Here is a 24,730-nt window from a genome sequence, read left to right as displayed (position 1 = left end):
CGTAAGAATGTGTAGAATAATTTACTCTAATATTTGTTGTAAAAGTATAACGCACCTTAATCAATGAAATGACGCGTATTCTATAAAGGAAGTGACGTCGTTAGCACATCTTGTTCCGGGTCGCTCCGTGGACTTGTCATGTCGGCTCCCGGACGCAGTTTTATCTTGGGTTGTAACTTTGCTGACAGGTTTTACCAGGATGAGTTGAAAGGAGAACGTTTGAAGGTAAGAAGACACTACGTTTCTTCGGAAGCTGCGTCACAGTTCTCAGACGGTTGCTTACATGCGGAAGGAAAAAAAAAAGTTGTTTTGAAACCGTCAGAAACATTAGCGTCAGTTGCGCCTCATTAGAACGCAAACCTTTCTGTTCGAGAACATTTGAAGAGTCTGTCTGCAGGTATGAACGTGATGTCATCAACGATGCGGGGGGCCCGGCGGCTCGTCCTCAGTGACCCGACCGTACTGGGTAACCTTCTGTCCTCACCACTCAGCCCAGTTTGGCGCCCTGCCCCACTTTTCACGTGTTCACAGACCAGGGAGTTTACATTCACACAGGTGACCCTGAAGTGTTGGTGGACAAAAGTTTATCCCTTAAGATCAGAGTTTGGCAAACCTAATGTTTCAGCAGGTCAGAAGTCAAAATAAGGACCAAAGGGTTAAGAAGGTCAGAACAAAAGTGGAAAAGCAGGAGGTGGAGATTCATCATGGGATGACGGTGGCTTCGCTGGCACAAGCCATGAACAGAGACACAGGTGAGCGAGGTTAGCAGCCGCAAGACGCAGCACCAGGACACTCACAGCTCAGCAGTTTGCTTTGTGTCTTTCAGATCACATATTTGAGGCGCTGCTCAACACCACGCTGGACTTGGGTTCTCTGGAGCCAGCCTCCGTGTTAGAGGAGGAATGGATCAAAGAAGTTGTGACGCGATCAGGCATGAAGTACCGATGGGCCAAACTGAGCAAGAGCAGAGAGCGACCCAACAGAGACGCTCGCCGCAGGTGAGAAAGGAAGGGGGACAGAGAGGACAGATGCTGACAGGACCAGAGGGGAATGTATACTTTCTCATTTGGCCGACAGACGGCATCCATCATGTTAGAGACACGCACCCTGTGTTCATGACTACCATCTGGAGAGGAGGCCAATTTGTCTGATGAGTAAGATTCAGACAGGTCAGAGCAGAGTCAGATGATCCGTCAACCAGAGCTGCTGAAGGTCTGAATGCTGAATGAGTGTAGAAGTCAAACCCAGTAGGCCTCACAGTGATAGCACTACCGGAGACGTCCCATCCAGTCCTGAGGAAGAGCTACTGTGGTCTAAATCTTCACCTTGACTTAATCAGATTGCTCCTCTGACCTCTGCTAGACCTCCAGCTGACCCATCCCTGCTGGTACCACGCCCTCCTGTGGTCACCATTATGGGTCATGTGGATCATGGGAAAACCACCCTGTTAGACAGCCTGAGGAAGAGCCAGATTGTCTCCACGGAGGCTGGTGGCATCACGCAGCACATTGGCGCCTTTCTGGGTATGTTCATCCCACCTGGGTTTTCATGGTTTTACCCTCAAAAGAAGCCAGATGTTCCTGATACAAGTCTAGCCATTCTGTCACCTTGTGGCCACTAGTAACAGATGGAGGCGGAGCCTCAGTTATAGGGTCACTGTCAACATTTCTATGTCCTATTGGGGGAAAACAGCCAGCGTAACAGCTTCTTCAGTTCCAATGAAGATTGTGTTTCTTCTCCAGTCCAACTGCCTTCAGGTGAGAAGATTACCTTCCTAGACACGCCTGGCCACGCTGCCTTCTCCTCCATGAGAGCACGTGGAGCTAGCGTCACTGACATCATCATCCTTGTGGTGGCGGCGGACGATGGGGTCATGAACCAGACGGTGGAGTCCATCCAGCATGCCAGGAAGTCCAAAGGTGTGAGTTGTACCTGTGCGTCAGAGCTGAGGGCAGTGGGTAGCGTGGTTGTGTCAGCTGACTGTGACATCTCAGTTCCAGTGATTGTGGCAATTAACAAGTGTGACAGACCGCAGGCTGACCCCCAGAGGGTTAAACAGGAGCTGCTGGCTCACAATGTTGTCTGTGAGGAGTTTGGAGGTGACATTCAGGCCATCCCTGTCTCTGCCCTCAAGGTGAGCACATGACCCATCTGTCACATGATCACAAGCTCAGATTTCTGATTGGAATCTCTTTATTTCACAACCACACAAGTGATTTTTCCTTTGTTATGACGATGATTTAATTACTGGGGTCAACAGGAGGTCAGACCCACATGAGCTTCAGAGGTGATCAGAAATGTTATGAATCAGTCCTGAATTGCATCAGTAGCCTGTTGTCATTTCATTGATCCTCCCTCAGAGAAATCTGATTGTATGTATGTTATTGTTGCCAGGGAAACAACCTGCTGGCTCTGGCCGAGGCCACGGTGGCGTTGGCAGAGATTCTGGAGCTGAAGGCGGCACCCAATGGGCCTGTGGAGGGTGTGGTCATTGAGAGCCGCACCAATCGTGGAAAAGGGTGGGTGGAGTCAACTCTTCAGGCGCTCACAGATGCTGATTTGCAAAATCACCAGCCCCAGTAAAACTGAAGATGGTGTTCAAATCAAATCAATCTTTATTTATATAGCGTCTTTTACAATCAAAATTGTTTCAAGGCGCTTTCTAGAATCCCAGGGCCTAACCCCAGACAAGCAACAGTGGCAAGGAAAAACTCCCCTTTAAAAGGAAGAAACCTTGAGCAGGCCCAGGCTCATATAGGGGGACCCTCCTGCTGATGGCTGGCTGGGAGAGAGAGAGAGGAGAATGGGGGAGGACAGGTAGAGGATAGAATAGGGAGGAGAGGAGAGGAGAGGAGAGGAGAGGAGAGGAGAGGAGAGGAGAGGAGAGGACAGGACAGGACAGGACAGGACAGGACAGGACAGGACAGGCATAGAAATACATTATATTGAATAAGCTGCTGGTTGAGTGGGTCAGCGGGGTCGGAGGTCATTATGCAGCTCTTAAGGCGGCGATATCCGTAAATGAGTACAGAAGGGGGGGGCAGAAAAACTACATAAGAAATAGCATCACTAGTCTACTTGATGAGGAGAGGACAGGAGAGGAGAGGAAAGGAAAGGAAAGGAAACCATGACCCAGTGGGGTGACAGAGGCCTGTCAGGTGATCATGTTTCTGGGCCCCAGCAGCCTCGGCCTATAACAGCATAGCTAAGATGTAAACCTAATGATTAAACGACCCCTTAAGTATGATAATTTGTCTATGATAATTTGTCTATGATAATAACTGGAACTACAAAATTAGTAACAATATGCTTTTTCAAAGAGGTAGGTTTTAAGTCTGATCTTAAAAGTAGAGATGGAGTCAGCCTCCCGTACCTGGACAGGGAGCTGGTTCCATAGCAGGGGGGCCTGGTAGCTAAATGCTTGGCCCCCCATTCTACTCCTAGAAACTCTGGGAACCACAAGTAGACCAGCATTCTGAGAGCGGAGCGGTCTATTGGGCTGGTAAGGTGTCACTAGCTCCTCTAGGTAGGATAGAGCTAGGCCTCTGAGGACCTTGTAGGTCAAAAGAAGGGTTTTGAAAATTATTCTAAATTTAACGGGCAGCCAATGAAGAGACGCCAGTATGGGAGTAATGTGATCCCTTTTGTCAATACCTGTCAGAACTCTGGCTGCAGCATTTTGGATCACCTGGAGGCTTCTTAGAGAGTTGTTTGGACACCCTGATAATAAAGAATTACAATAGTCCAGCCTGGAAGTAACAAATGCATGGACTAACATTTCAGCATCATGCCACGTCAGTAGTTTCCTAATCCTTGTGATGTTCCTCAGGTGAAAAAAGGCACTTCTAGAGACTGTTTTAATGTGAGAGTTGAAGGACAGATTTTGGTCAAAAGCTACTCCATTCCTCACAGAGAGACTAGATGTTAATGAGATACCATCTAGAGCAGGGGTGGGCAAACATTTTGATTCGTGGGCCACAATGGGTTCTAACATTTGACAAAGGGGCCGGACCAGGAGCAGATGGATGGATGGAGTGCTTTGGTAACCTCACCTCATTGGAGAAAAAATACACATCTTGGGATATGGAGAAAACATGTGGCTTAATTGCAAATGAAAATGAAGAGAAGCATTACAACAAAATATCTGACTTTGGAATGAGTCTTAAAACACTTCAATCAAATGAATAAATTATGCCTTTTAAAAAAAATTAATAACCATTTCTATTTTAAAGCACTGAAAGTTCTGTTATCCTTCAGGATATCACCATCACTCTCCTCCTGACTGTCTTTTTTCTAGTGGGAAAACACCAGAATTGCAGTGAAAATATAACATTAACAAGGTTTATTCATTTAATTTTTCAAGTTTGGTGGGCCGGATTAAAACGTGTGGCCCCCGGGCCGTAGTTTGCCCATGCCTGATCTAGAGTGATAATGTGATCTACCGGTAATCTATCCCTGAGAGGTTCAGGACCTGCGTTTCCTGAGTTAAGGAGGAGGAAATTTGAAGACATCCAGGACTTTGTCTTTAAGACAGGTCTGAAGCTTCACTAACTTCTGTCTCCTCTGGTTTCATGGATAAATAAAGCTGAGTGTCATCAGCATAACAATGAAAATTTATCCCATGCTGCCGAATAATGTTCCCTAAGGGAAGCATGTACAAGGTGAAGAGGATTGGTCCAAGTACAGAACCTTGAGGAACTCCATGGCTAACCCTACTGTATGAGGAGGGAACACCATGGACATGAGCAAACTGGTATCTATCAGATAAATATGATCTGAACCAGTCTAGTGCTGTCCCTTTAATCCCAATCACATGTTCCAGTCTCTGTAACAGGATGCTGTGATTAACTGTATCAAAAGCAACACTGAGGTTCAGCAGAACCAGCATAGAAACCAGTCCATGATCTGAAGCTATAAGAAGATCATTTGTAACTTTAAGAAGTGCTATTTCTGTGCTGTGATGAGCTCTAAAGCCTGACTGAAACATCTCAAACAGGTTGTTTCTCTGCAGGTGCTCCAGTAACTGAGTCACCACAACCTTCTCAAGAATTTTAGAGATAAAAGGAAGGTTGGATATCAGCCTATAGTTTGCTAACACATCAGGATCCAGTGATGTTTTTTTTAAGCAACGGCTTAATCACCGCCACCTTGTAGGACCGGGGTACATAACCTGTCACTAAAGAACAATTGATCTAGTCCAGGATAGAACTGCCTATCAATGGTAAAACATCCTTCAACAGGTGTGTTGGGATGGGATCTAAAAGACACGTGGTGGACTTGGATTTCTGAATCAGCGAAGACGCCTCAGAAAAATATATAGGGCTGAAGGAGTTTAAGGGCTCATTGGAGAACCCGTATGTTCCCACAGTCAGTACATCTGGTGATGGTCCAGTTGTTGGGATGGCCTGGTTAGCTTTTTTTCTGATAGCTAGAACTTTATCAGTGAAGAAGCTCATGAAGTCTTCACCACTAAGGGAAGAAGGGATACGTGGACCTACAACACTGTGACTCTTGGTTAATTTGGCCACAGTGCTGAAAAGAAACCTGGGGTTATTCTTGTTTTCTTCAAGTAAAGAAGAAAAATAAGCTGTTCTAGCCTTACAGAGGGCCTTTTTGTAAACTAATAGACAGTCTTTCCAGGCTACATGATAGCTATCTATTTTACAAGAACGCTTCCTTTCTAGTCTGTGCGCTTTCTGCTTGAGGGTCCTGATATGTGAATTATACCAGGAGAGGTACACCTCCTATGATTTACTATTTTCTTTTTCAGGGGGGCAACAGAATCAAGCGTGATTCTCAGTGAGGCTGCTGCACCTTCAGCAATAGTCAACCTAGGTCATGGTGTTTGGTCCTGAACCTCTCAGGGATAGATTAGATCACATTATCACTCTAGATGGTATCTCATTAACATCTATTCTCTCTGTGAGGAATCTTGAGTAACTTTTGACCAAAATCTGTCCTTCAACTCACACATTAAAACAGTCTCTAGAATGCCTTTTTTCACTTGAGGAATATCACAAAGATCAGGAAACTACTGATGCGGCATGATGCTGAAAAGTTAGTCCATGCATTTGTTACTTCCAGGCTGGACTATTGTAATTCTTTATTATCAGGGTATCCAAACAACTCTTTAAGAAGCCTCCAGTGTGATCCAAAATGCTGCAGCCAGAGTTCTGACAGGTATTGACAAGAGATCACATTACTCCTGTACTGGCGTCTCTTCATTGGCTGCCTGTTAAATTTAGAATAATTTTTAAAGACCAAGATGGCACCGCACGAGTGGCAGCTTGTTACAGTAGCTCCGAGCGTGTTTACATGTTTTAGTGTGCTTTTATACTTTTTTCGTGCATCCTTTTGTACCAGTCTCGGTCGGACGTGTGCACCTTCGGGTGTACAACTTGCGAGACTATCTTTTTGTCTTTTCGTCCTTCTGGGACTATTTAAATCTACATCGGCTGACCCCTTCAACCATGGCTCCATTGTTTACACCCGGGAACAGCTGTTAGCACTGAGCAACACGAGGGTACTCCCCGCGGAAATACCGGTGATCCCCACGGAATTAAGGTGAAGGAGAAGGGGATGCAGAGCAGGGACGAAGCGTCGGGAGAAGAAAAGACGGTGTAAACCATCCATACCGTCGGTCATCATGGGGAACGTGAGATCTCTCCCTAATAAGCTGTCAACGCTAACCAGGCTACAGAGGGAGTACCTGGAGTGTAGTCTCATGTGCTTCACAGAGACCTGGCTGAATGGACTCTCGCCAGATTCACACCTAACTCTGGACGGTTTTCAACTCGTGAGAGCGGACAGGAAAGCTAATTAGAGCGGTAAGAGGAAAGGAGGGGGTGTTTGTGAACGATAGATGGTGTAACCCAGGGCACATCAGGGTGAAGGAGCAGTACTGCAGCAAAGACATTGAACTGCTAGCGGTCAGCATTCGGCCATATTACCTCACGAGGGAATTCTCGCATGTTATCGCGATAACCGTGTACATCCCTCCATCGGCCGATGCCGCTGCTGCCTGTGAGACTGTACACACCATAGTTTCAAAGCTTCAGACATTGCACCCCCAGTCCCTCCTCCTCATCTCTGGTGACTTTAATCATGCTTCTCTGTCCTCCACTCTCCCAACCTTCACCCAATATGTGAAATGCCACACAAGAGACAATAGAACTTTGGATTTAATGTATGTAAACACCAAGGATGCATACACCTCCTCCCCCCTCCCCCCGCTGGGCCGTTCTGATCACAACCTGGTTCATCTGTCCCCTGCATACATACCTATGGTGAATAAACAACCACCCACCAAGAGGTATCTAAGGAGCTGGTCTGAGGAGACCAGTATGGCTCTGAGGGACTGCTTCGACACCACAGACTGGGATGTGTTATGTGAACCTCACGGGGAGGACATCGACGGCCTGACAACCTGCATCGCGGACTACATCAACTTCTGTGTCGAAAATACCGTGCCTACCAGGAAGGTTCGGTGTTTCCCCAACAACAAACCCTGGGTGACCCCTGATCTAAAAGCCCTGCTGAATGAGAAGAGGGTTTTTAGATCTGGGGACAAGGAGGAGCTGAGGAGAGTCCAGAAGGAGCTGAGAAGGGGGTTTAAGGAGAGGCAAGGACAGCTATAGGAGGAAGCTGGAGGAGCGCCTCAAGGGGAGCAACGCCAGGGAAGTTCAGGCGACATCATGTGTGGTTCCGGTTCATAAGCCTGCGCACGCCAGGGAGCCCAACCACTTCAGGCCAGTGGCTTTAACCTCTCACTGGATGAAGACCATGGAGAGGATCGTTCTCACCCACCTTCGACAGCTGGTGGACAGCAAGATGGACCCTCTACAGTTTGCATATCGACCGGGCATTGGTGTGGATGACGCGGTCATCTACCTGCTGCACCGGTCACTCTCACACCTAGAGAGCACCGGGAGCACAGTGAGAGTCATGTACCTTGACTTCTCCAGTGCCTTCAACACAATCCAGCCATCATTGCTGAGAGGGAAGATGGAGGGATCCCGAGTCGACTGTCACCTAGCTGCCTGGACCACCGACTACCTCACCAACAGACGTGAGGCTCCGTGACTGTGAGTCCGACGTGGTAGTCTGCAGCACGGGGGCACCGCAGGGTACAGTTCTCTCTCCCTTCCTCTTCATTCTCTACACATCGGACTTCAGCCACAACTCGGACAGCTGCCACCTCCAGAAGTTCTCCGACGATACAGCCATCGTTGGACGTGTGTCTGAGGGGAACGAACTGGAATACAGGGAGGTCATCACCAACTTTGTCGCCTGGTGTGGACTGAACCATCTGCGCATCAACACCAGCAAGACAAAGGAGGTGGTGATCGACTTCAGTAGGAAGGCTACCAGGCCCCCCTGCTATTGAACCAGCTCCCTGTCCAGGTACGGGAGCCTGACTCCATCTCTACTTTTAAGATCAGACTTAAAACCTACCTCTTTGAAAAAGCTTATTGTTACTAATTCTGTAGTTCCAGTTACTATCATAGACAAGTTATCATACTTAGGGGGTCGTCTAATCATTAGGTTAACATCTTAGCTATGCTGTTATAGGCCAAGGCTGCCGGGGTCCAGAAACATGATCACCTGACAGACCTGTCACCCCACTGGGTCATGGTTTCCTCTCCTCTCCTCTCCTCCTCATCAAGTAGACTAGTTATGCTGATTCTTGTGTAGTTTCCCCCCCCCCGTATTCATTTACAGGTATCGCCGCCTTCGGAGCTGCATGATGACCTCCGGCCCCGCTGACCCACTCGGCCGACGGCTTGCACAAATAGTGCATTTTTGTATGTGTTTCTGTGCTCTGTGCCTTTCCTCTTCTCTCCATTCTATCATCTACCTGTCCTCCCCCCTTTCTCTACCCAGCCGGCCATCAGCAGGAGGGTCCCCCTACATGAGCCTGGTCCTGCTCAAGGTTTCTTCCTGTTAAAGGGGAGTTTTACCTTGCCACTGTTGCTTGTCTGTGGTTAGGCCCTGGGATTCTGGAAAGCGCCTTGAAACAATTTTGATTGTAAAAGATGCTATATAAATAAAGATTGATTGATTGATCCCTGGGGAAACACACAGTGGTCCTGGAATCAACGCAGGGATCGCTTCCTTAAACTTAGCTACAGCATTATCTGAAAGACATCTGCTATAGTAAGACTGTGCTCTGAGCATAGAAGAATCCTTAATCATAAATGTAAAAGTGATCAAAGAATGATCTGATCTCGGGTGTGGTTGAAGCTATGAGTTGGTTGGTTTATCTGCTGGAGGAAACCAACTGACTCAAGTAATGAAATGAAGCCATTTCTAAAGCTGTCATTTATAACGTCTACATGGATATTCAAGTCTTCAGTTATAATCACTTTGTCTGTTCTAAGGACCAAGTCAGATAAGAAATCAGAGAACTCGGATAGGAACTCTGAATGTGGCCCAGCAGGGGGCCGATATACAGCTACAAACAGAAGTGGCTTTTCTATCTTCCAGTTCAGATGGGTGATGCCAAGAGTCAGGCTTTCAAATGAACTGGAGCCATATTTTGTTTGAGGATTAATTAATAACTTGGAGTGATAGATTGCTGCCACTCCCCCTCCTCGACCAGTAACACGAGGAATATGATAATTAAGATGGGTAGGAGGAGTAGATTCATTTAAGCTAACATACTCCTCCTCCTGAAGCCAGGTCTCAGTTAGACAAAACAAATCAATGTGATGATCCGCTATCAGGTCGTGCACTAACAGGGATTTACACAAAAGAGATCTAATATTTGAGGGTTATAAGGTAACCGTAACCATGACCGTTGACAGTCCAACATTGGTGTCGGGTCAGTGGTCAAAGGACTGGTCGTGCTGATGTAGCGTCATTGTTAACTATTTTTTTAAAACACAAGCATCCCCCACACAATAAATCTACATGTCTTTACAGCACCACTCACTGATTGTTGGTGGTTGTCATTGGCAACACTACATAATTATCAATTATATAGTCTGAGTTGTTTGTGGAAAGCTGACCAGGATGCGACAAAGTGTAGCTTTAAATTCATATTCTGGTTGGTTTGGTGTCAGCTGACTCCTGCAGCCTGCTTGTGGGGGTGTGGCTTGTCCAAATTATCCGAACCACTTCTTATTTTAACCATTAGCACTGTTGTTATTTCTGTATTTGATCTTCAAGTCAAGATTCTTTCATCTTTCCTCAGTCCCGTAACAACGGCAATCGTCCAGCAGGGAACCTTGAAACATGGCACCGTGCTGGTGGCGGGGAAGACTTGGGCTAAAGTCCGTTTCTTATTTGATGAGAATGGGCGGCCAGTGAGGGAGGCGAGACCAAGTGCTGCTGTGGAAGTGGTTGGCTGGAAGGACCTTCCCTCTGCTGGAGAACTTCTCCTGGAGGTTGAATCTGAGGTGAGCGTGATTTCCAGGCCATGAAGCTGTGAGCAGCTGTTAACCAAACATCTTTGTGGAGCAGCAGCGAGCCAAGGAAGTGGTGGAGTGGAGGAACTACGAAGAGCAACGGCAGAAGATGGTGGAGGAGCAGAGCACCATTGAGCTGAAGCAGAAACAACACCTGGAGCAGTACAGGAAGGAGAGGGAGGGGCTTGATCACCTGAGCTGGAGACAGAGAAAATCGGCTCTGTATCGAGCCAACAAGAGCAAGTTTACACGGACCAGCGAGAGGACGCAGAGCGATGAGCTGAAGCTGCCACTCATCATCAAAGGTACTCGCACAGCTCTGCAAATCTCTCAGAAAAAATGAAACACTGACATAAGAAATTTTCCATCAAAACATGCTCCATGTCAGCCTGGACACTTGTCTCTACAGGGGACGTGGACGGGTCGGTGGAGGCCTTCCTGAATATTTTGGATAGTTATGACGCTCAGGAACAGTGTCAGCTGGAAGTCCTCCATTTTGGCATCGGAGCCATTTCAGAGAATGACGTCAATATGGCAGAAATATTCTCAGGTAGTGTTCAGGGTAACCTAAGATGCCGTTACGACGCTTAGCCTCCAACAGGAGGTGTGTTTCACTGCTCTTCCAGGTTCCATTTACGGCTTTAACGTGGAGGCCAGTAAGGCAGTCCAGCAACTGGCGGCCAAACACGGCGTCCCACTGCACCTTCACGCCGTCATCTATAAACTGATTGATGAGCTGAAGAACGAGCTGAGTGCCAAACTGCCTCCGCTGACCTCAGAGAATGTCCTCGGTAAGTTCGGCACGTGCACATTGAGTCCTGAGCACCTTGTTCCTCTACTTAACCTGTTTTGTCACCATTGGTGGCGGTCCAGGTGAAGCCACAGTGCTCGCCACATTCGACATCACTGTGGGGAAGAAAAAGGTTCCTGTTGCCGGCTGTCGTGTTCAGAAAGGTCAGCTGGACCGTCGCCTGAAGTTCAGGCTGGTGCGAGAACAAGACACTGTCTGGGAGGGTGAGTCAAAGCTGGACAGAAGCTCAAACCTGGACCAAGTGGCTATGCTGACCTTCACTTGATCTTATACAGGCTCTCTGGCGACCCTGAAACACCACAAAGAGGATGTCCTGACAGTGAAAGTGGGGATGGAATGTGGCCTGTCCACTGAGGGCAACGTCGAATTCAGACCTGGTGATATCGTCGTCTGCTTTGAGGACGTGAAGATGCCGCAGGTCACTTCCTGGGACCCTGGTTTCTAATGCAGATTTTTTTTTCCCATCATTTTTTATTGTAGCAGTAAACAGCCGAGAGCTGCCTGTCCTGTAACATGAATGTAAAGATTCCTACTGTCCCTGAATGTTAGAGGCCACAAACATCAGTTTAAGAACAATTTAATTTGACAGTAAAGGAACATACAGTATAAAATAAACATAACTGAAGCTTTTAAGATCCTGCCTTCTAATTTGTGAATAAAGTTTTGTCAGCAAGATCACTAAAAAGATCTCATTACTTCTTTTTAGCCTTGGTGGGCTTGGCAAGCAAGGCAGGGTTGATCTGCTCTGGTGTGAGACCTCTGATGGAGAAGAGGCGGGCAGCACGTTCTGTCAGCGTCCCCCCACACTTTAAACCACGACACCGTAGCTCATCCTTAAGGACATCCAGACCCAGAATCTCCAGATGTTCCACAGATGTCACCGTGGCCAGGTCCAGCCTGTGGTGGACCTGCTGAGAGGATCAGACCCACCCTGATCACTATATGATCGAAACCTGGTCTGACTGTTGAGATGTTGACTCGGTAAAAGTATACCTAGTAAAAACATTCTGAAGACTTGAATGGATAAAATCTACTGACCTGCTGCTGTGATGCTTCAAATTCTCCTGGTCTTTTGGTTTCCTGGGTTGTGAAGGGTCCTGGACCTTCCAGCTGGTGTAAGGGTCTGGTCTCCTGGGCTGTGGAGGGTCCTGGACCTTCCTGCTGGTGTAAGGGTCTGGTCTCCTGGGCTGTGGAGGGTCCTGGACCTTCCAGATTGTCTGAGGGTCTGGTCTCCTGGGCTGTGGAGGGTCCTGGACCATCCTGCTGGTCTGATAGTCTGGTCTCGTGGTCTCTGGAGAGCCAGTAGTTTGATTGGATGAGCTAAAATCTAATTAATAAAATCAGAAGATCTGAACATCTGCAACCACTTTTTTACCTGCTGATCTGCTCTCTCTCTGTTGCTATGTAATCAGTTGAAATATGGCTGAAAGAGACGTAGTCATCTTCATTGCTGTCATCCTCCTCTGAGCTCTGCAGCTCCTCCAGTCCTGTCCTGTAACCAGGGAGACCAGTTCAAAAACCACCAGCACCAACATCAAGTCAAAAACTTGCAGGGGACATGGGAAGGTCAAAGTTCACAAGGCATTTGAGAGCTTTGTGTTTTAGAAATGTGAAGGGATTAATCACAGTGAGAGATGTTTTGATCCAACGATACATCAAAGCTTTAGTGGGTGCCCGGCACCGACCAGAGGCCCACTCACCAGAGTTCTGACATCATCTTCTTTGCATGCGGCTCTTTGCTCTGACTCAAGTTATGTCTTTTTGTAGTTGAACTGTGACCTGCCTTCATTTGACCAGGAGAGGACACCTGCAGACCTGAAATGTAACACTACTTAGAGAGGGGGACAGGAGCCGCCACCAGCGGGTTGAGCGCCGACCAACACCTACCTTTGATGACCGAGTCTTCAAGTCGCTCTGATAACTCGTGACACTGCTGCTGGAATTCCATGTCACTGAAACGATGTTCGGGTTCCCTCAGCTTCCTCTGCAGACGCTCCACTTGTCGCTGTTCCTTCTCTGCTTCACGCTCTGCCTGCTTTTTCAGCCAATCGGCCATCCTTCATTACAGGAGACACACAATCGGTATCCCAGGTGACAGCTTTTCTGACTTCAAACTATTCAGACCTGGTATCTTACTCCTTCTCATGGTTGACGTCTCGCAGGCGTCGGCCGCTCAGATCTCGACAGGCTTCACGGTTTGTCGTTTTCTCGATCTGAGCGCCCAAAGCTCGCAGCATAGAGCCAAACCCTGAAACAACAGATCATTATGATGCTACAGAAGAAAACAGGTGTCCTGTTGAAAGGTGCATCAGGAACACACCTCCTTTACCACCACAGAGCCGCGGCTCCAGGTGATAGATCGCTCCACGCTGCAGAGGCTCGTCCAGATTCGACAATCGACCATTTTGGACCACGTAGAAATCGTTTGAAGAACCACCACCCTACAGGGACACATGCACACACACCATTCAAACAAAAGCAAATGCTGACAGGAAGTGAAGACAGCTGAGATAATCCAGAACATCACCAAAACCAATCTTCCTCGATTATCAACATTTATTTTTAATTTAATTTCGCTAATCTGTTTGAGTTATTTTGCTGACATAAAGACAAACGCCGACCGTCAGAGAAAAAAAAAAATCAACGATTGAATACAATTTTGCTTAAAAAGATCAAACTTAATGTGTTTGCGCTAACAAAAGTCCAACTTGTCGAAATGAATCCTGTTAATATTTTCTGGTTTCATCCTAATCTCAGAATTTCAATTTCCTTGAACTATGGGAAAACAGGATAGTTGAAGACATCGTCGTTTTTCGAAACATTCTCATTTACAATCGGACATATTTGGATTCATTCTTCAACAGTATAGGAACGACTTTAAAAGTACAGTATAAGTCAATTTTAAACATCTTCATATAGCAATCCAAAAAAGCATTAAATAAGAGTCAAATAGTCTCTTATTAACAATCGATATATTGAGACATTCGGTCATGTGTGAACATCTGTTAGAGTAAACATTTCAATAACTCAAATACACGCAAATACAGTGTTTATACACATTTGCCTCTCGTTAACACCCGCTTAACGGAAAGCTAAAGCTAACGCCAGCACCCGGAGAGGTTTAATCAATTTTTTAATCAGTTTTGTCGCACAGTTTTTAGGGGGGTTAGCCATGTTCGGTACAAAATCCAACCTGCTTTTGGACGAATCGATCCAGAACTTCTCTGACGACAGAATCGTCTGTAAAACTCCAGTTGGCGAAACTAAACATCGAAGTCCTCACGAACACCTCCATCTTCATACAGCTGTAACTACAAAGATGATAATGCGCAAGCGCTAGGCTCCTTCTTTGTTGGTCTTCTTTCAGTTTATTGGCGAGTGCATCTCATCAAATGTACATTACCGCCATCTAATGTGCTGGAGTGTCAATGAACAATAATAGACCCACGATCTAATACTCTTTATCTCCCCCAGTTTCTCTTGAAAGTTGATACAAGAAGAATATATAGAAAAATGTCTTCCTCACTCTCCTGGGCGGTGCCTCCTTCAGACTCGGGTCCTCTACCAGAGGCCTGTGAGTCTGAGGGTTCTACGCAGGATCCTAGCTGTTCCTAGGACTGTGTTCTTCTGGATAGAGATCTCTGATGTGGTTCCTGGTATCTGTTAGAGACATCTATTCAGCTTGGGGGTTACTGTCCCTAGTGTCCCAATCACTACTGGGACCACTGGTGCCTTCACACCCCACAATCTCTCTATCTCCTCTTTCAGCCCTTGGTATTTCTCTAGCTTCTCATTTTCTTTCTTCCTGATGTTGCTATCACTTGGGATTGCTGCATCTATCACCATCACTGTCTCCTGGTGTTTATCTACCACCACTGTCAGGCTGATTGGCCAACACCATCTTGTCTGTCTGGATCTGGAAGTCCCACAGGATCTTGGCATGCTTGTTCTCTATCACTTGGGAGCTCCAGTCCATACTTAGTGCAGATGTGTATGCCTTGCCTGCCAACATCTTGCACCCTGCTGTGATATGCTGGAGTGTCGCAGGGGCTTCTCCATACACCTGGGGTCTTGTTTGGTATGGCAGACCTTGGCCTCTATTGCTCTGATGTTCAGGTTCTGTTCTTGTGCAGCCATGAGCAGTGATGCTACAGAAGAAAACATGTGAAGAAATCGATATCAGCCACTTCCTCAATTTGTCGGTGGTACATACCATGCAGGGGCTTGTCCTTCCATGATAGCCCTTCAAGCTCCTCCTCCTTGCTGGGCTTTTATTGCCTGAGGCATTCACTCAGCAGCTGGCCAGTGGGTGCTATTGTGAATGTCTTGTTCCAGTCGATGTTTGTGAAGATTCTCATTCATCCAGGTCATAGTTATCCAAGGTAAGAGCAGAGCTTGAAAATATAGCCCTTGTGGACCAGTAGCATGCTAATGATCTGGGTGGTCACCTGAAAGTCGTCAGCAGGGCCGTTAGCAGGGTCGTTCACCAAGTTTTAGTTTGTGTACTTTCCCTTTGTCTTCTGGGTCACATGGTGGTGAATCCCCAGGCCTTTTGAACAGTGAGAACTTTTGGATTGTTGTTGGAAGGAAAGGAGGACTGCATTGTTTGTGGGTGATAGGAAGTGCCACCTCTGTTTAAGGATGGTTTTTCCAATTTGACATGGATGGCTTCCTTGATGCCCCTCTCGAACCAGCGATCTTCTCTGGCCAGCACCCGTACTTGATTGTCCTCAAATGAGTGCCCACTTTCCTTTAGGTGTAGGTGTACTGCTGAGTTCTGACCTTAAAAGGTGGCACATCTGTGTTGGGCCATTATTTTATGGAGAGGTTGTATAGAGGTTTGATTAGCTTGAGATCTAGCAGTGGCTTACTCATCAGTCTAATGCTAGCAAGAAGTTGTATTCCACCAGCGGTGTCTGTAGCTCAGCTGTGTAGTTCTACAAATCCACTCAGGAAACGTTTCTCCAGGTTTATTTCCACAAAATTACAAAACGTTTGGGGCTGGCTAACACACTTGTTGCAACTAATTACTTATAGAAGAGAGAGTTAAGAAAACCATTTGCTTCTCCAGCTCTCAAGCACTGACTGCCCGCTGACGGTAAAAAGGCACACCTGGCTCTATGCGGTCTTAAAGGAGAAGCACTAATTTTATCAACAGATACGAAATCACATAAAAACATGAATTCCATTAGACCTTTTCACCCTTTTAACCATTATAAAGTTATAAATGAAATGATTAACTATTAAATCTCTCTGTGCTTATATTATTGAATTATGCATTTTCTTAACACATTTTAATAATATGAACTGCATAACCATGAACTGTACTTCTGCCTCTACATACCCGGCCCCTAATTGCTTTCTAGGGCAGAAACAATTACAACTTATTTGAAGAAAGTCTTTCTTTTTAATAACACAAAGCAAATATAACCCAACCAGATGTCTGTATAGATTCTCAATCATCCAGGTCATTGTATCCAAGGTAGTTTTCTCTGTCAACTGGACTGGGTTTCTTCTCTTGAAAACGTTTCACCTTCTATCCAGAAGGCTTCTTCAGTTCTATAACCCAACCAGGTACATAACAGTCCTTCTCATGCTGCTTCTTGCAGTAAGCAGAGCTTTGTTATTGGCCTCTCAAGCTCATTAGTCTTTGTCTTGACTCAAACCTTGCGGACCATTCCATGCTCATCCTCTGTAGTCTTGACGATCCTTCCCATCAGCCAGGATCCCCTAGGTGCTGACTCGTCGATGATCAAGACTACATCTCCTGGGATGAAGTTCCGTGATGGGTGGTTCCATTTCTGTCTTTTTTGGAGTAGAGGCAAGTACTCTCGGGTCCAGCGCTTCCAGAATAGGTCACTCATGTATAGGACCTGCCTCCATCTTCTGCGTGCATAATTGTCACCTGTCTGGAAGAGTCCCGGTGGCAAGTTTGGTTGAGTCTTCAGCAGCAGCAAGTGCTGTGGGGTGAGGGCTTCCAGATCGTTCATGTCATTTGAAGGCATGGTAATAGGCCTGCTGTTCAAAATGGCCTCACATTCACAGAAGAACGTTTGAAGAGCTTCTTCATCCAAGCTTGATCTTTCTGATGGAGCGGATAATTCTCTCCCACACCCCTCTGTGGTGAGATCCAGATGGAGGATTGAATATCCATTTGATGTCATGCTGGAGCAAGATGTTCTCAATTTGTGAAGTATTCCACTCCTTTATTTCCTTTCTGAGCTCACGGTCAGCTCCGACAAAGTTAGTCCCATTGTCGGATCTCATTTCTTTCACTTGACCCCTTCTTGCGATGAAGCGACGCAGAGCATGAATAAAGGAGTCTGTTTCCAGTGATGTCGCCATTTCGATGTGGACTGCACGACTTGCAAGACAGGTAAAGATAACTCTGTATCTTTCTCTCTGTATCAGATATTTTTACATAGGATCTTCCTCGTTTTACATTGAATGGTGGTTCATCCGGTACAAGTCTATTTCTCGGTAAGTCCGCCATCATTTGTGTGCCTGATGCACCATGTTGTCTTCGACAGATAGAACAGCGAGACAGCATTTTCCGGATTGTTGAGAGGGCATTGATGATCCAGTAACTTTGACGTACATGAGACAAGACATGATTGCGTCCGCTGTGTCCCAGTCGCTCATGTGCATCCTGGAGAATCAGATAAGCCACATGATGGTCTTTAGGCAGGAGCATCGGGTGCTTGGCTTCGGCTGGCATGGATGTTCGACTTAACCTTCCTCCAACACAAAGGATTCCCTCCTGAAGTTGCGGATTCAGTCTGACGATTCGACTGTATTTCTTGACGGGCTCTTTCCTCTGAAGAGTAGACATTTCCTCTTGGAACTTCCTTTGCTGACAATGACGGATGATATCCAGCTCAGCTTGTCGCAGATCGTCCAGAGTCAGGTAAGTCTGTTTGAGACTCCTCTTATAGCTTGTCATTTCTTTGTTCACTTGTTCTTGGTCCTTGTATGATTCATTCATTTCCTTTCTCTTCTTTGACAGGTTCACCAGTGTCCCTTTGACTCGAGCAAGCCATGCCACCGCCTTTTTTAGCCGTATCCAGGAAGAGAACTGTTCTGTTAGTTGTTGCATTACATCAGTGTTTTCTTCCACTGTAGTAGCGTTAACGAGTATGCCTTTCTTGGCCTCAGGATCTACCACTGTAAGCTCCTCCAAGTGAACACACTGGTCTGGCAATTCTGATTCTGGCTTGCTGAGGAAAGCGGCCCTGAGATCCATACTTTGTTCTGTGTGAACACAATCACCCTTTGACCCCTGGAAGCGTAGTCAGCTGGATTCAACCGTGAGTTGATGTAGCTCCATTGCCCCACTCTTGATGCTTGTAAGATCATAGCGACCCTGTTCGCCACAAATGTCTTGAATCTGTTCTTCTCGTTTGCTATGTACTTGAGTACAGCGGTGCTGTTTGTCCAGAACTTGGAATCTGACAGTGGAATCTGCAGTTCTTTCTTTATTATGGTGTCCACCTTAACAGCTAAGGTAGCTGCTGTCAGCTCCAGCCGCGGGATAGTTATGGGTTTAAGAGGGGCAACCCTTGCCTTCCCCATGATGTAGTGCAGTGTTTTTGGTTGCTGCTGTTCTTCTGGACCAGGTAAGTGACAACACCGTAGCCTGTTTCGCTTGCGTCACTGAAGTGGTGTAGTTGAGCCTCCAAACTCTGGTGGTGTGAAGCACCGGTCCACTCCAAAGTTGGTGAGCTGAAGCTCTTCCATCCACCTTGACCAGTGTTGTGCGAGATGGTCTGGCACAGCATCGTCCCATCCTGTTCTCAATCTGCACAATTCCTGGAGAATGTTTTTGGCAGGCGGTACGACTGGAGACAACATCCCCAGTGGGTCGTAGACTGAACTCATCATTGCCAAGATTCCCCTTTGGGTGAGAGGCCTCTGCTGGATGTTGACTTGGAACTTAAACTGATCTGACCGGATACACCACAGTACGCCTAAGGCTCTCTCCATGGCGAGTGATTCCTGGTCGAAGTCGAGGGTTTTGACTTCTGTTGCCCGGTCCTCTTGTAGAAACCTTGACAACACAGGTTGTTGGTCATCCATTTTGTTAGTCTTAATCCTCCTGTTTGACAGATGGCCTTCAGGTCTTGATATAACTTGACTGCTTCTTGTTCGGATGCAACTGATCTCAAACAGTCGTCAACATAGAAGTTACACAAAACCGTTTCCACTACAGCTGCATCAAAACTGCTTTTGTTATCTTCTGCACATTTTCTCAAAGCATAACACGCGCAGCTTGGTGAGGAGGTGGCGCCAAACAAGTGGACCTCCATCCTGTATTTTTGCAGCTCTTGTGAGACGTCGCCGTCCGGCCACCACAGGAACCTGAGAAGGCCAGCGTCTTCTGGTGGTACTTTAACTTGATGGAACATTGATTCTACGCCCAACATTATTGCGACTTGGTCTTGACGGAACCTTGTTAAGATGCCGATGAGACTGCTTGTCATGTCAGGCCCTTGAAGTAGTTGTTCATTGAGTGTGGTTCCTTGGTAAGAGGTGCCACAGTTGAATACCACTCGTATTTTCTTCTTCTTAGGGTGGTAAACAGCATGATGCGGAATAAACCACACCTTTCCATCACTCCGTTTTAGGTCTTCATTTTTACAGCGTAGCGCTTGTTGATCATGTCGTTCATGAAGCTGACGTAGTCGTCTTTGAACGTCTGGTTCCTCTGAAGCTTCTTCTTCATGTTGAGCGCTCGTTGCTCTGCCACAGCTCTATTATTGGGCATTTTCACATCTTTGTTTTTTAACAGCAACCTGATTGAGTAGTGACCATTGACCAGCTGAGCCCATAATTCATCCAGTTGGGCCACAGAAATGCGATTTGTCTTTCAGATTCAGATTCAGATTCAGGTCCTTTATTGTCCCACACGGGGAAATTTACAGTGCAACAACAGCAAGAGCACGCAGAGAAAAATAAGATGAAATCGAATAGAATAGAATTTGGAATATACAAAGAGGATGTATATTTACAATAATCCAGGTAAATGGATACTCGGCCTCTGTATACCTGTACATAGTACAGAGGGTGAATACAATATACATATCAGAATATATGATATTCAGATTGTGTTAGCGGGCATTATGTTTATTGTGCAGTCTGACAGCAGCCGGCAGGAAAGATCTGCGATACCTCTCCTTCACACAGCGAGGGTGGAGCAGCCGCTCACTGAAGGAGCTGCCCAGTGCTGTCAGGGTGTCCTGTAGGGGGTGGGATGTGTTGTTCAGCATGGATGACAGCTTAGCCATCATCCTCCCGTTTCCCACCACCTCCACCGAGTCCAGGGGACATCCCAGGACAGAGCTGGCCCTCCTTACCAGTCTGTCCATCCTCTTCCTGTCCCTGTCAGTGATGCTACTGGACCAGCAGACAATCCCATAGAAGATGGCTGATCCCACCACAGAGTCATAGAAAGTCCTCAGGAGTGGTCCCTGCACTCCAAAAGACCTCAGCCTCCTGAGCAGGAACAGTCTTCTATTGCCCTTCTTGACAAGGGCGTCTGTGTTGTGTGTCCAGTCCAGGTTATTGTTTAGGTAAACACCCAGGTACTTGTACGACTCCACCACGTCAACATCTGTTCCCAGGATGTTCACCGGTGCAGGCAGGGGGTTGTTATGCCTGCGGAAATCCACCGCCAGCTCCTTGGTTTTGCCAGCGTTGATCTGGAGGTTGTTCCGCAGGCTCCAGTCCACAAAGTCCTGAATAAGTTCTCTGTACTCCGTATCGTCCCCATCAGTGATGAGGCCGACAGCAGCAGAGTCGTCGGAGAACTTCTGGAGGTGACATGAAGATGTACTGTATGAAAAGTCCACGGTGTAGAGGGTCAACAGGAAAGGAGCCAGAACTGTTCCCTGCGGGACAGCAGTGCTGCAGAGAAGCCGATCTGACTCGGAGCCCTTCACCCTCACAAACTGTGGTCTTTGTGTGAGGTAGTCCAGAATCCATGTTGTGAGGTGGTGATCCACCCCAGCTACCTGCAGCTTGTCCCCCAGCAGCCTGGGCTGGATGGTGTTGAACGCACTGGAGAAATCAAAAAACATGATCCTCACAGTGCTTCCAGCCTTCTCCAGGTGAGTGAGGGAGGTGTGGAGGAGGTAGATGACGGCATCGTCTACCCTGATGCTCGGCTGGTAGGCTCTCCAGCGTCTTCATCAGGTGAGATGTCAGAGCTACCGGCCTGTAGCGGTTGAGCTCCTTGGGGTGCGGTGTCTTCGGCACTGGGACGATGCAGGACGTCTTCCACAGCTGTGGCACTCTCCCCAGCTTCAGGCTCAGGTTGAACATGTGACTGAAGATCCCACACAACTGGTCTGTGCAGGACTTCAGGAGCCTGGAGCTGATGCCATCTGGACCCGTTGCTTTCCTGGCCCTGTTCTTCTTCAGGGCCTTCCTCACCTGGTGTGGTGTGAGGGACAGGCTGGAGCAGGGAGGAGTTGGTGGGGGGGATGGGCATGGGCCAGAGTGTGAAGTGTCGGGAATGTGTGGGCTGAAGTTCATGAGAGAGGGGGAGGGGGGACAGGAAGAACAGTCTATTGGGGGCACAGACAGTGGCGGGGGTAGCAGCTGAGGAGACTGGGCTGGGGGAGGGATGGGTACCTGATCAAATCTATTGAAAAACAAGTTCAGGTTGTTAGCCCACCCCGGTCACCCACAGGTTGGGACTTCTGCTCCTTGAAGCCCGAGATGGTCTTCAGTCCCTTCCATACGCCACAGATGTTGTTCTGTTGCAGCTGGTTTTCCATCTTCCTCCTGTAGTTGTCCTTCTGTCTGATCTTCCTCCTCAGTTCCCTCAGCTCTTCCTTGTCTCCAGACACAAAAGGCTGCCACTTGCGCGGTGCCAGACAGAGAAGATGGAGTCTTGATCTGTGGGCATCCATGTTTTGTCCGACTTCTGATGTCTGATGTTTGATGCCACTTATCCATGTCTTCTTGAGTCGGAATGTTCTCTTTACTCACAGGGATAACCTTTTGTGCAAAAACTTCTGTGAGCTCGATAAAGTCGTCGCCTTCCAGGCTGCTCACTTCTAGGTCTGGTACAGCCTTGCAGGAGACCGTCTTTTGTTCTCCCATGGTGGTGAGTAGGATGTTCACATTTTTTCCTCGCAGGTGAAGGTCATTTGCCAGCTTGTTAGTGCAGAAGGAAGCATTATTCCTGGGTCCAGGAATGCATAACAAGTCAGCACTTTGTTTCCCTTCCTTGCCTTTACTCTCACAGGAACGAAGGATGCTATCAGTGCCCCCAGCCCCAGTCTGGGGGCCCATGTCCCCTGCATCCACAAATCCGCTGACCACTTTGGGAGACTCGTCTTTAAGCTCCATCTTCGAAGCCTCTTCCCTTGATGAGTCTTTGGGTTTCTGCTTTATGTGAAGGAGTGTAGGGTGTGTTGCTGAACATATCTGACAGCTTTTCTTTTCTTCACAGGCCTTACTCATGTGTCCTGCTGTAAGACAACTGAAGCAGAGTCCTTTACCCTTGAGGAACTCCAACTTTATCTTGTGCAACATTTTTTGAAGTTTTTTGCATTGTTCCATCGTATGATCTCCCTGACAGAAGATACAAGGTTTATTAAAGGCTTTATCCACGTGTGTTCTGTTGGATTGCAATACCTCTCGTGTGTCACTGCCAGTCCGCGTGTTCTTTAAATGAAGACTAAACAAATGCCAATTTCAAAATGTATTTACAATAGAATGAATTCAAGATACAAATATTACAGAACCCTGGGCCAGTTCATAACCCTACAAACCACAAAGTCAATTGTCAGGGCATGAAGTCTGACAACCTAACTATCCCTTGACCCAGTCTTTTATAGAAAGACATATGTAAATTATTGATGCTAATTCAGTCCAATCCAGTCCTTCTTCTTGGGTGACCTCATCTTCTTCTTCCAGCCTCCTTTGGTGTTGGTACGGTCCTTCTTCTCCATTCTCTTCCCAGATGGCCAGGTCAGAGTTCATTCCTGCTGAGGAACTTATCAATCACCAGTAAACTCTACTGTCACGTTTTACGATGGGGGTCTACCATTTCCTGTCTGCCTGGCTCCAACTGTCTAAGCAGTATTCGTGTCAAAGAAGGGTCAACTGACTGCTTATCTTTATTCCACTTACTAAACATTCTACCATTCCTAACTTCTAAAGTGCTTATAACAGAAAACAGAAACATATGGTACAACACATGCTAATAAAATAAAGACAATTCTCTTCAATCCCCCTTTTGGCCTAGCCTACGCTAGGCCAATATAACAATTCATTGACCGCTCCCCTTGCTATAATCAAGAATAATAGAAGTTTAATCATGGTGCCATCCTCTTTGGATGTTCCTGGATCTGTCCAAGCGTTCTCTGTGGATTACCTGCTGGGGAACATTGATTGCAGTGATACCAGAGTTAGGGTTAATGTGTTAGGGTGTTAGTATGTTAGGATGTTAGGGTTAGATGTGATGTTCACTCTGCAACTTCAAAGGGACCAGTCCACCTGTGCTCTGACCACTTTCACTTGATGACTCTCAGAAGAACACGCTCAGCTGTGTGTTGAGTTCCTGGATCCTTACTGACTGTGGTTACAGAGGTTGCCTGGTTGGGAGAAAACTGAGAGAGTCGTTTTTAGTTGAACAAAATAAGATTTATATTTCATAAAAGTGCTGGGCTGGCCTATGGATTTTCTGCTCCTGGTCCCGGAAAGAGAACACACCTCTCGAGCTCAAAGGGGGTGAATCCTGTTCTGGAGCTAACAGAGCTTCTTACTGACATCAAGGCTATTGGAAGCGCCTGGATTTCATTCCACTGTGAGCACATATCTTGCCAATTTTGCTCTTCAGTGTTTGATTCATTCTTTCTACCTTTGCCTAACACCTTCTCTACTTCTTGTAAATCTTTATTCTTAAAATGAGTTCCATTATCAGACCTAATTCGTTTAAGGAAACCATGTGTCGGATTAATCAAAAATTTAATAACACTTTTTGCATCTTCTGCTTTTATGGGAACTGCCTCTGGGCAGCCAGTGTATGCATCCACTGCCACCAAGAGGTATCGGAACCCATTGACTCGGTCTATCATATCGGTGAAATCTATCATTTTCCTTGCCCTGCCATGGAAACTTGCCCTCATGTGGTCGAATTGTTGATTTTACATTAAAGTGTTTGCATATTGAACATTCTCTGCATCATTCGTGGTTTCCCGCAGTGTGTCAGGCCATGGGCCTCTTCCAGAACGGCATCTACCAGATCGGGCGGGAGAACAGGTCTGCCGTCTGGGCCCCGCCAAATTCCTTCAACTTTCACAGCCCCCCTTTTCCTTCCAAACTGTTTTTTCATGTGGAGAAGCTTCTTCTTGATCACAACCAAGTCTTTCCCTGTCGTATCTTGGAAGCATTTCATGAACTGTTTTCTCTACCATCAACAAATTGTAACTTGGTTTATAACCTGCAGCCTTCTTTGCTGCCTGATCTGCCACCTCATTACCTCTTCCCTCCAGAAAGT

General features: G+C 46.9%; 2 protein-coding genes across 5 annotated transcripts; one reads left to right on the top strand and one right to left on the bottom strand.

The window, feature by feature from the left end:
- Window positions 1-80: 80 nt before the first annotated feature.
- mtif2 (mitochondrial translational initiation factor 2) lies at window positions 81-11,899 on the top strand. 3 transcript variants are annotated; one of them, XM_029850487.1, is made up of 14 exons: window positions 81-225; window positions 398-555; window positions 626-752; window positions 827-998; window positions 1,363-1,523; window positions 1,743-1,919; window positions 1,995-2,134; window positions 2,395-2,519; window positions 10,196-10,400; window positions 10,465-10,714; window positions 10,798-10,959; window positions 11,036-11,200; window positions 11,283-11,423; window positions 11,496-11,899. In XM_029850487.1, exons 2-14 carry the CDS (start codon window positions 400-402, stop codon window positions 11,663-11,665), a joined length of 2,151 nt encoding a protein of 716 aa, XP_029706347.1. In that variant the 5' UTR covers window positions 81-225; window positions 398-399; the 3' UTR covers window positions 11,666-11,899. The 3 variants fall into 3 exon arrangements, with proteins under 3 accessions (XP_029706347.1, XP_029706348.1, XP_011611005.1); XM_029850488.1 differs by having other exon boundaries at window positions 82-225; window positions 629-752; XM_011612703.2 differs by having other exon boundaries at window positions 82-225; window positions 10,819-10,959.
- sde2 (SDE2 telomere maintenance homolog (S. pombe)) lies at window positions 11,784-14,567 on the bottom strand. Of its 2 annotated transcripts, none has more exons than XM_029850489.1 (8): window positions 14,414-14,567; window positions 13,541-13,661; window positions 13,357-13,468; window positions 13,108-13,277; window positions 12,921-13,035; window positions 12,596-12,712; window positions 12,259-12,511; window positions 11,784-12,131 (listed from the first exon to the last, which is right to left on the bottom strand). In XM_029850489.1, the coding sequence occupies exons 1-8, from the start codon at window positions 14,519-14,521 to the stop codon at window positions 11,913-11,915; spliced, it is 1,215 nt and encodes a 404-aa protein (XP_029706349.1). In that variant the 5' UTR covers window positions 14,522-14,567; the 3' UTR covers window positions 11,784-11,912. The 2 variants fall into 2 exon arrangements, with proteins under 2 accessions (XP_029706349.1, XP_011611004.1); XM_011612702.2 differs by having other exon boundaries at window positions 11,784-12,128.
- Window positions 14,568-24,730: the final 10,163 nt, after the last annotated feature.

The sequence above is a fragment of the Takifugu rubripes genome, chromosome 17 (assembly GCF_901000725.2).
Source record: "Takifugu rubripes chromosome 17, fTakRub1.2, whole genome shotgun sequence".
In the NCBI taxonomy this organism is placed as follows: domain Eukaryota; kingdom Metazoa; phylum Chordata; class Actinopteri; order Tetraodontiformes; family Tetraodontidae; genus Takifugu; species Takifugu rubripes.
The sequence above is the reverse complement of the archived record's forward strand: the minus strand, read 5'-3'. Positions and strand labels throughout refer to the sequence as shown.